At 41.8% G+C, this 12,047-nt stretch overlaps 1 protein-coding gene across 1 annotated transcript in view; it reads left to right on the top strand.

Moving 5' to 3' along the window:
* Window positions 1-525, top strand: part of EPRS1 (glutamyl-prolyl-tRNA synthetase 1) — a 125,931-nt gene extending 125,406 nt beyond the window's left edge. Inside the window, exons 34-35 of the mRNA XM_085887809.1 lie at window positions 1-8; window positions 104-525. The exon at window positions 1-8 is cut by the window's left edge and continues 57 nt beyond it. Of these exons, the coding sequence (XP_085743935.1) occupies window positions 1-8; window positions 104-254 (159 nt within the window). The 3' untranslated portion in view covers window positions 255-525. The remainder of the gene's footprint in view (window positions 9-103) is intronic.
* The last annotated feature ends 11,522 nt before the right edge of the window (window positions 526-12,047 follow it).

Below are 12,047 nucleotides of genomic sequence, written 5' to 3'. Positions count from 1 at the left end.
ACTGCCAGGTAAAGGTTCCAAAGAGCAGTAATCTTGTGCGAATTTGAAAAGAATAAGGAACATAAAAAAATTAATCTGTTGCTGTGCTCCATTACCAAATCAGGGATGAAGAGGTTGACACAGGAGCTCCAGCCATGGGAGCCAAAGGTCTCTGTATCCCATTCGAACCACTTCGACAATTGGCACCTGGCGCAATCTGCATCAGCGGCAAAGAGCCTGCAAAGTTTTACACACTTTTTGGGCGCAGCTACTAGTGGATGTTTCTTTTTAATCTATACCAGTGTTTTGCTGGAAGTTTTGTTCACCAACGAAAAGGCTGCTAACTCGAGTTTATTGGTTACCACGTACGGTTGTCTACGTCTCCCACTAACTTTGTTGGTTTTGTTTGAAAAGACTTTTTGCTGCATGTGCTTGTTTTTGTAGGCTCTGGTTTTGCTTTTTTGGAAGCAAAATGGTGGGATTGGTTTCGACAGAAATGAAAAGTTGTATACTGATGGTGGCTCAATAAACTCCTTTCTCTCATGATCTCAATCTATACACATCGTGGATACTATCGAATATAGATGACTAGCAAAAGTACCTGTCCCCAGTGACGGGAAAAGCAAACAGAAGTATCCGTCCCCAGTAACGGGAAAAGTTAATCTATCAATTTAAATTATTTTATAGACATTAAAAAGGTTAATTGTGTTTCACTCAGAGCAAAAGCTCTGAACTACTTATACTGCCCACCATGAAATAGTGATGCAACATCAGGGGGTGGAGGGTGGATTTGTTGAAAAAGAGAGCAAAATATCCTGCTCGGGAAATAAAATTTTACAACATTATTCATGCTCAACTGTTCTCCCATCATTTCAAAAGTGAAGGTTGAGCTTTTCAAATGCAGCGCGGGAAGCGCGTGCCGTAAATGGGAGACAGACGAACACATCGACAGACACGACGGTTCACAATATAATAGATGACTTCCCTTCCAAGGAACTTCAACACAGAAAGAGACAATCATCCCATCAAGCCTGCACAACGGTTGCCAACCTATGACAGTTTTTTGTGTATACATGGTCGAGGCCCATGAAAAAGCTAGAACACTGAATGGATCACGATGCAACAGGACAAAATAAACAGGAAAGAGGGAGGACACCAAGAGTGGAGTTGAAGGACAAAATAGAGGGAGACTTGGACAAACAATGTGAACAGGATGGATACAGAATGAAAGTTGCCCCCCCCAATCCCTCTTACCCTCTCCTTTCTCTCCCTCTCACCACACCCCTTTCTCTCCCCCCCCCCACCTTCTCTCTTCCCCCTCCTCTCTCCCTCACCCTCTCCCTCCCTCTTTCCACACTCCCCACACCTCCTATATGTCTGTGCTCTATCCTTTTCAAATGTTGAATTGTTGAATGTCAAGCAAGGAAGCAACACACACCATTTTTAAAGTCTTTGATAGAACGAATGACTAATCGGCTGGGATTCGAAACACCAACCTCCTCGACTCAGAGCGGACAATCCAACTCTTAACGAATTACATAATTGAGCACACCAAATATTAAAATTAAGTTTACTTTGGACATCTTTGAAGTGTATTGTGAAATGTTATTTTACATCAAAATGCTTAATGGAGGTTATTTAATTAAATGATCACATTGCACTGCAACCTTTGTTCATAGACTTTCAGTATGGTCCACTGTTATTCACAATGCTAACATGTTTGGTGAACTTTGTGAAAATCCTCAGGTCGAACTTAACACAGTATTAAATAAACTGATTCCATGTTGTATTTACATGTTTAAAATGTATCTCATTTGATATCATGCTCTTCTGGTTGAATGTTGAGCTTTGCCTACATGCAGATCTTTTCAAATGCAGCTCCAGCGGTCGCCGGAACCAAGAGAGAGCTGAACGCACGGACAGACACCATGGTTTGCATTATATAATAGATTACACTGGTCTGCGTCATTTCAGAGGTCAAGGTTTTCTCAACGGTTCTTGTATGCTTTTTGCATGCTGAATTTAGAAATGTATCATTTCGCTCAATCAGGTCAAGTATTTTTATCTATCTCAATTTTAAGGAAAAAAAAAATCAAAATTTTTGTTTTTTTTAATTAACATTTTTTTTTATTCAAAATCAGACTTGCATTGACAGAAAATGTACATACGATATATAAAATGACGTACACGTACCGTTAATGTGAAATTCAACATTAAAAAGACGAAGGAAAACAGTGACTGCTGGAGCCAGAAACAACGATTTATCTATATTTTTCTGAAATAGAAATGAAAATAATTGAGAAGGCACTTTTTCACATTAAGTGTACCTGTGTGTCATATGTATAGTTTGTACATTTTCTGTCAATGCAAGTCTGATTTTGAATATCTTCTTCTTTCGGCTGCTCCCGTTAGGGGTCGCCACAGCGGATCATCCGTATGATCCGCATAGTGATTTGGCACATGTTTTACGCCGGATGCCCTTCCTGACGCAACCCTGGTCGCCTCTTACGGCACAGGGATATGGTACACCTATTTTAACCAGGGTATACACCGGCCCAGTATACTGGTACTCATTTTGCCGACCTCAGAAGGATGACAGGCTGAGTCAACCCCCTGGTGTATTAATTCAGTGGCCCAACGGGGCTTGAACTCAGGACCTTTTGGATCCCAAGCTGCTGCCCTAACCACTGCGCCAACACCAGGCTTTGATTTTGAATATAAAAAATGCTAATTAAAAAAAAAAAAAATTTTTTTTTTTTCCTTAAAATTGAGATAGCATAAAAACTTTACCTGATTGAGCGGAATTAGATACATTTCTGAATTTAGCATGCAAAAAACATATAAGAACCATTGAGAAAAACTAGACCTCTGAAAAAAATATTTCAAATGCAGCCCAGTGTTATTAGCTGGAAGCCAAATCAGATGTATGAGCAGAAACTTCAAATTTATTTTAAACTTCATGATTATACATACAGCTAATATGCTTTATTTTTGAAGTTATTTACCAGTGAAACAATTTTACAACTTCTAAAAAAAAAAAGAAATTGTCCAGTTTGGCAAAAAACAAAAACCTTTTGACACCCTTAATTACACGATACATTTTTGCTGTGTGTGCATGCGTACATAGGGTGATAGATGACTTCAGAATGACCTTCCTGGAGCCAGCTCAATCACGCTTCCAGCCTGGGGTCTGACGTGGACAATATCCACATGAAACAGTTGAAGATGATCATCACAACCTCAGCTACCAAATACATTCCAAAGGGCAATATCAAAAAGTACAACCCCAACTACACACCAGAAATTGTACACCACATCAAATAATGAGACAACCTAAAACACAACACACCAACAGCGAAAGTGTCAGACATAGTAGAAAAGATTCAAACACTAAACACAGAAATCAACAACAAAATATTAGTGAAGAAAAAAAAAACTGGCACTCCTTTCTCCACACACGAGACCACTCAACCAATACCAAACACTTGTACAAAATCATAAACGGCATCACTAACTTCAACAGTGGTATAACATCCTCACATGCACCACAGACAACATACCATTGGGGAAACAAGAGAACATCCTCTTAGACCACTACGCAAACACAAGTCACATAGGACCCAGAAAAGAGGAAATAAGTATTACAAGTCGCGGTACATTCAAAGTACACCGCCCCCATGCCAAATAAATAAACAATCCTCTAGCGCACGACATCGCCGGGAAGCCCAGCGATGGCACCTTGCAGCACAAGGAGTCAGCATCGGGAGGGAGTGGTGTGCAATAATTTAGTGATTAATTGCAGAATTAAAATAAATGAATAATAATCGTAAAATAATTTCTTAATTGGCGAATAGCATACCAAAACCACCACTGTTTCATCCGAATCTGTAACATTTTGAAAATTAAGAAATTAATCGAAAAATGGATAGTTAATCGATTAATTGATCAATAAATCAAAAATACCCTTTATAGCCAAATCACTGTCCTGTCCAAATATCAGCTTCCCAGCTCAAAATCTGCCTGAGATATTGCCAGGATGAGAAAAAAAATAAATAAGTAATCAATAGATTGAGAGGAGGAGGAAGCCTGGTGTTGGCTCAGTGGTTAGGGTGGTGGCTTGGGATCCGAGGATCCTGAGTTCAAGCCCCGTTGGCTGCTGAATTAAAATACACCAGGAGGTTGACTCAGCCTGTCATCCTTCTGAGGTCGGCAAAATGAGTACCAGTTCCAGTGTGTGCACTGGTAGAGGGGCACTGCATCAGCGGGATAGCTGTGTCCCAACCAATGATGCAACCAGCAGCCACAGGCTGCATTCGATAGAGAGAGAGCCAAATCACTTGGTCACTCTCCTGTCCAAATATCAGCTTCCCTGCTCAAAATCTGCCTGAGATATTGCCAAGATGAGAAATAAAATAAATAAGTAATCAATAAATTGAGAGGAGGAGGAAGCCTGGTATTGGCTCAGTGGTTAGGGTGTTGGCTTGGGATCCGAGGGTCCTGAGTTCAAGCCCCGTCGACCGCTGAATTAATACACCAGGGGGTTGACTCAGCCTGTCATCCTTCCGAGGTCGGCGAAATGAGTACCAGTTCCAATGTGTGTACTGGTAGAGGGGCACTGCATCAGTGACACAGTCGTGCTTCAAGAAATGATAGCTTCCCTGGCAGCTAAGCTGCCATACAACCACCACCAGAGGAGGAGGAGATTGGGACCATACTCTGTGCAGAGCGTTGGTGCTGCAGTAGCAGTCTCCTTGGCTATTGGGCACAATCCTGGATGGGTTTCCACTCCAACACAGGATATCAGCAAGTTGGCACTCAGTTTGCTGACCTCAGAAGGATGACAGGCAGAGTCAACCCCACCTGGTATTAATTCAACAGTAGGAGGGATTTGAACTCGATCCTGGGATCCCAAGCCCACAAACCGAACCATTAAGCAAACACCAACATTCAGGCATATATTAAGCTAACATTAAGGCATATAAATCAAGAATAAATTAATTAATTGATTAATCCAAAAATTAAAAAAATGCCATTTTTACCAAAGCACATCTTCATGTTTTGTCCCCAAATTTCAGCTTCTTCGGTAGGATGGCTGGGAGATCGCCCAGACAAATAAACAAACGGAGTGAAAACCGAGTACTCCCTTCCTTTGGCACCCGGCGATGACGTCATGCATCGCCTGGATATGGCATTGGGATGGAGCGGTGTACAATATGCAAACTCAACTACCAACTCAACACCACAATCATGCCATTCGCTCCCGCACAAACAAAAAAAAACAAAAATCTCACAGGCTACCAGCCCTGACATCTCCAATTTACATTTAAAGCACCTTTGACCACACAGCATATCAGCCCTCACAAATAAGCAACTTCTCCGACCAACATTCAAAAATTCCCGAAATTTGGAAACCACGCAAAATCATTGCTCTCCTTAAACCAAACAAAGAACCCATCAAAGCAGCCTCCTACAGACCTTTCACATTACTTTGCACACCCTCCAAAATTACAGAACACTGAATACCCACACTCATACACCCAACAGACCAAACCACTCCACAACTACTCTCCTCATAAACATCATACAAAACACCTTTGATGGCTTCAATCGTAAAAAACACAAAACTGCCAAAACGTACTTCTCACGACAATCGACATCGACAAAATAAAAGTGTTTGATGCCCTCCCAAAACTCTGACTCACAAACAAAATACTTCACACAACCATGCACAACAGCACCAAATGCTGGCTGGCCAACCACCAATCATGCAGAGAGTCATACGTAATTTTTTTTAACGGCAAGCCATCACGCACACGATACTTTCCTCCTCGAGTCCCTCAAGGCTCAGTCCTCTCTCCCACACTAATTTGTTCATGCACGACATTCCACAACCACCCGAGAACATACAAATATCCTCGTATGCGGATGATATAACCATTACTTCTAATCATAGCAACATCCACACTGACCCAGCACAATTTCAACCCTTCCTCAGCACCTGACAAACCTGGCTCATCATCAACAGACTGAAAGTAGCCCCCTCAAATTCAACAGTCACTCTAAACAAATTCCACCAAGGAACATATCGCTGCACCACACATCACACTGAACGTCCCTATCCAACACGCACACCAAACAAAAATACTCAGCGTCGTTTTTAACACATCCATGTCATTCTCAGATAACATCAGAAACATTTAAAAAAAACAAAATATGCACACCCAGTCTGAACACACTTATCACACTCACAGGCACCGACTTCGGACACTACAAAGAAACAGAATCACTGATATACAAGCAGTACATGAGATCAGTCATTAACTATGCCAGCTCATCTTGGGCATCCAGACTGTCAAACACACATCTCAGCACCCTACAGGCCATACAAAACAAGATGGTATTCATAGAATACTTAACCTGCACAGTCTTGAGAAGGACTTGGTGCAAGCCAACTCTTCTGCATTTTCAGGTTTCTTTTTTCTTTGATGCAATATGGCTGCCAGACTAGTGACCAATGTCACTTTTATCAAACTCTATTTCCAATGGATAGTTAATGAATTTGTTAACGTTTTGCATTGATCGGTTAAGCGGTTTAAAGGTCCCCTGACATGCAAAACTTTCTGGTTATTTATATATTAACTTAACCATCCTAGTGAAGAAATCACCCATGTTTTGTTTTTTTTATTCAAAAATGGGATAATTAGACCAATATTTCGATCATTTATTGTACTTTTCACAACTTGCTATGCCCCGCCCCTAAAAAAAGTTGACCTCAGCGAATCGCAGCGTTGACGTCACATACAGAAACTCGCACAGAGTGGATTGACTCGAGATCTCAAGAGTCGAGACCAGCGTTTCTCAACCTTTTTACCCTTGTGGAACCCTTGAAATAGTTTTCATGTCTCAGAGAACCCCTGCATAAAAATTATAATATACCATTATTAATATCTAGCTCTTTTATATTTTTATCGTAGTTCACGTGGTAAATATATTTTTTTTGGATACCTGGTTTGAGGAAAAAATGGCCCCCTTTTTGTCAAATTTATTGGCAATGAAAAAAAACAAAACATACCGCTCGGTTATGAGACCTCACACCGAGGTTTTCATTCACAAAAAAAAAATTTTTAATAAAAAAAAAAAACACACCTCATGTAACTTGATAAACAAAACTTAAACAAATAAAGCTGAAGCAATAAAGGTAAACAGAAGAACTAACCTTGAGAGAGAGAGAGACTTCGCGCTAGGAAGCACAGAGAAGATAGATGGACACCGTGCATGCGTCTCGTACTTGAGTCAGTCACTCAATGATGCACGAATCCACCGCGTACAGAACGTCCACTAACCAGTGAGGCCGGTTTCACACTGGCGCCATATAGACATCGTTAAATACATTCCCTATGGTTGTTATCATTTGTAAATAATACAAGTCTGAAGACGACGATGGTTCACGAGCGGTATTTGACGATGTAGATTGTTTCAGAACTCAAGGATGAGACAATGTGATAATTTTTGACCAAGTTATAAAAATGATCAACATGATGTGGTACGGGTGACAGGTTATTAGCTGCAAAATGTCGAAAACCCGGTTTCGTTCAACATCTTTCAAAATTTGACCTTTGCATAACCTTTAAAGGTCCCAAAACAATGTTGTGGACATTAAAATAAGGAAACAGGATACGTGCTATAGCTTATTGGAGTTAGTTCGTCAAAGAAGGTCGAAAACCCGGTTCGATTCCCACAACTTTGAAAATTTGACCTTTGTGAACTTTAAAGGTCAAAGGACAAGGATTATGACCTTTGGTGCAAAACTTCCTCTGGAACATTCCAGGAACAATATGACATCATATAGGCTCTATGGCATTTCGCACTCCTCGGATTATCCATAGTTTGATGAAATCAGCGTAAAAACAAACTTGAAGGGGGTGCCACGGGCAAGGTGTTCGAGATAAAGCAAAATGGTTTCAAGAATTTAGGTGGGGAATGACCTCAAGATTATGCATAAAAAATATTGTCATCCGAGCTCTCAAAGTTTGGGCGGTCGTATGATTTTTATGTCAAAATTCGCAATTTTCTAAGTTCGTGACCTTGTGACCTTGACCTTGACACGAAAATGAAAAATCGAGCTCCTTGGGGCTATACAGGTGCCATTGGGCTAACCAAATACTGAAACCCCTGCCAAATATGACAAATCCCCAAGGAGAAGATGTAAATTGAAATCGGCTACCCCCTAAAAACAAAATTCGCAATTTTCTAAGTTCGTGACATTGTGGCCTTGACCTTGGGACGAAAATGAAAAATCGAGCTCCGTGGGGCTATGCAGGTGCCATTGGGCTAACCAAATACCAAAACCCCTGTCAGATTCAACAAACCCCGAAGGAGAAGATGCAAATTGAAATCGGCTACCCCCTAAACACACGTTTTTGGGCGTGGCTCCGCCCATAATGGGCGCACCACGCCCATTCTCAGGAAAACACAACTAGATCATGATATAAACCTCCCACCAAAATTTTATCAGGATCGGATCAAAACCCACGGAGCTATGCTCGGGACAGACAGACAGACAGACATACAACAATAATGAATATAGTGGTCACTTATTTTTTTCGTGAAAATATTTTTTCGTGAACCAAGAAGAGGTTGAAGCCTCTATTATTAATAACCAAGGAGTTTCCAACAATATGCCGTACATGTTTAGTAAAATTACGAATATTAAATCAAACAAAAACGACTCAAAAATACATTAGCCTATTTATTACTAATTCTTGCGGAACCCTAGGGTTCCTGGTCTAAACTAGTCCGATAAACACTGGTCTAGACTAGTCCGATAAATCCATTGTCCGTCCGACAAGTCCGATAAATCCGTCGTCCGTCCGACAAGGCCGATAAATCCGTCGTCCGTCCGACAAGGCCGATAAATCCGTCGTCCGTCCGACTCGGCCGATAAATCTGACGTGCTGCAGCTTTTATTTATTTTTCTCTTTTTTTCATTGTTTTCTACTGGTGCTCCATGACGACAGTAGGAATAAAATAAATAAAAATGCAACAGAACGTCAGATTTATCGGACTACTCGAGACAATTGTGTCACAAGGTGTTCTGCACACAAGTTTTCATCGTATCCGGACAGCGAGATTGCTTCGTTTTCTGCACGGAGAGATATTGCCGATGACATGCGCTGGCCTTGTTTGTGATTAATTCGCCGCGGAGCAACATGTCCGCTGCGCTGTTCATGTCACCTCACTAAAATATTTCTGATATCGAGCAGTATGCAAGTCGAATTTACATTATTGAATTACGATTAGGATTTAGTCCAACCAGTTGTTATTTCCGAGTCTTCCTTCGATGTCCTCCCGATCATCATGAACTCCGGGAATTTCATCGCCATTTTTCTCTGCTTGTCCTGCTTTGGGCTCAAACTGGTAAGGCTGAACTTCATTTCCAGCTGCCTGAACTTCACCTCCCGCGACTATGTTATCCGACAATTCTCCATGTGATTCAGACCAAAATCCTTCATTTCTCTCACACTCACTGTCGTTACCAGACAGGTGAAAGTCCATGTCATCCCTTATAATTATTCAAAAACAAATGTTCGATTTTTTTTAAAGCAGAAATGAACAAAGCGATTGAGTCGACCAATCAAATGTGGAAACACACAGAAAGCCAATAGAATCACGAAGACCACCAACCCGAGTAATTTACGTGCAGCCTTTGACATCCTGTATATGACGTCATGTGGGTTACGCCCCTTTCAGGAGAATTTTTAGGGGCGTTCCCGAAGAGGTTTGTTTTTTTAATTTTACATTTTACAGAATGAGTATTGTGAAAAAAAACTGTCAGATCTGAAATCACGATGAAAAACTCCTCGAGGACATATATAAATGAAATTTCAGTACTTTTGCACATCAGGGGATCTTGAAGATAACATAAGATTTTCAAAGATTTTTGCTTACATCCAATATGACTGCCAGACCTGTGACATATGATGTAATTTTTTTGGCTTGTGTTGACCTTTATTAACATACGAGCAAATACAACCCGTCACTTCGCTGATGGATTTAATAAAAAGACAGAGACATGGCTGTTTGCCAACCCCCAATCCCACCACCCGTTCACCCCAACCTTCTCTCACAGCCCCCTCATCCTGGCCACACATCCCATGCTGCTGGAAATGTTTCTTCCCCACAATGTCCCTCCCTGGCTCCCTCTGGTTATTCTTTTTCCCACTTTGACAGGCCCCTACATTTTGGGTGTGAAAGAAAAGGAAAGACAAATTTACCTGTACAAAGAATGCTTTAACCCCTCCCGCATCCCCTCCCCATTTGTCCTGATGTACCTTCCTGCAAGAGAAGTCTCACACACGATGGCAGGCTTTGACAGGCATCTCTGTTTTGGCGAGAGGAGTGGGAGAGAAGTAATGGAGGGCAAATTTATCACTGGGAAGAGTGCTTTAACCTCAGCATTGCCCAGGTTAAAAAAAATTAATTACTTATCGAATCAAGCGTTGTACTTGTTAATTTATGACGTCATAATCAAGGCACCAATGACAGTAACATCTCTTATTCCCCATGGGGAATACATTACAATGAGCCATGTTTCACTTTTTTTCCATGGAGTGGTTTCAGACATTATGGAGGTGCAGAGTTTTTTTTCGGTTTTTCCAAGATGGCGCCTGTGCCACGTGACCTGTGACATAATTATCATTATAAATTCCTACAGGAGGTACACCTATTTGGAAAATTTATTGTCAACCAGACTAACGGTTGATGAGAAAATGAATTTTTTAAATGCAGGCACGTACGTACGGCACACGTTCGTGCCCGATCACTTAACCACGCTCTTCTCTTGGCGAGCGCAGGGTAACGAACCCTTCGCATTAACATAAGTTACTCATCAACAACACACACAGGTAACAAGTTTGAATTGCGAACATACCCCGTGGGAGTTCATTCGTACAACTCTCAGGTGAGCGATAGCATGGACGACGGATAGTTTTGAAATTTGGTAAGATTTTCATCGCATCAGAAAAAAGAAACCAGAACACCTCACAAGAGTGAGGCTAGTTTCATATCACTTGCGACTTAATTTTGCGCTGGGCGATGCCCAACGCATTTAATTTTTACAATAACAATTTTAAGAAAATGGGCTGAAAGGGCCGCAATCATACTTTGGGCTCAGTTAATGCCTGTGCATCTGTGTCTAGTATATGCCTGTCAATTGTCATCGAATTCTGGTCACGAATCATGGAGAAATAGACGTTCAAATGAACTGTACACAAGAAAAGAGAGAACGTGGGGTGGAAGACCCCACGGGGTAAAAATGCTAAAAATCAAAGACTACTTGGATATGAGAGGTGCACAGTTCCTTGCAACAGCAAGTGCCACCCTTAATCATCTGTGCCACTCCATGTCCAACCACCCACAGACCCCTGTACACATTAGAATGACACCACAAAGACACTACAATGCCATCCTTCAAAACATCCCTCCACCAAACAACTACAAAAAAACACATCCATACCCACATCACCATAAACACAATCAATAACCTTGGTCCAAACAGTATCTTGGGCACAAAACACCCAGCGATCAATGACACAGAGAGACTACCCACGAGATATGATGATGTTCACCTTTCACACCTCCACTGTGAACACCACCCACAGTTTTTACAGGACAAACAGACTCTACAACCTCTGCCAGGCCCAACACCTGCAACTCCTGCCAGGCCATCACCTGCAACCCCTGCCAGACCAACACCTGCAACTCCTGCCAGACCAACACCTGCAACTCCTGCCAGACCAACACCTGCAACCCCTGCCAGACCAACACCTGCAACTCCTGCCAGACCAACACCTGCAACCCCTGCCAGGCCAACCCCTGCCAGACCATCACCTGCAACCTCTGCCAGACGAACACTTGCCAGAACAACACCTGCAACATGTGCGAGTTGATTGACTTTCTCGCGGAAGACTGGTGCCGCAACCCTCCAGCAAATTAGACTGCCCCCACACAATATAACACATCATGGAAGATTGTGCAGTCCAGGCTCCACTAAGATAAGAACACAACAT

Source organism: Eptatretus burgeri, chromosome 7, assembly GCF_056783735.1.
Source record: "Eptatretus burgeri isolate ZD-2024b chromosome 7, Ebu_testis_v1, whole genome shotgun sequence".
Classification (NCBI taxonomy): domain Eukaryota; kingdom Metazoa; phylum Chordata; class Myxini; order Myxiniformes; family Myxinidae; genus Eptatretus; species Eptatretus burgeri.
This window is presented reverse-complemented; position numbering and strand designations above follow the sequence as displayed.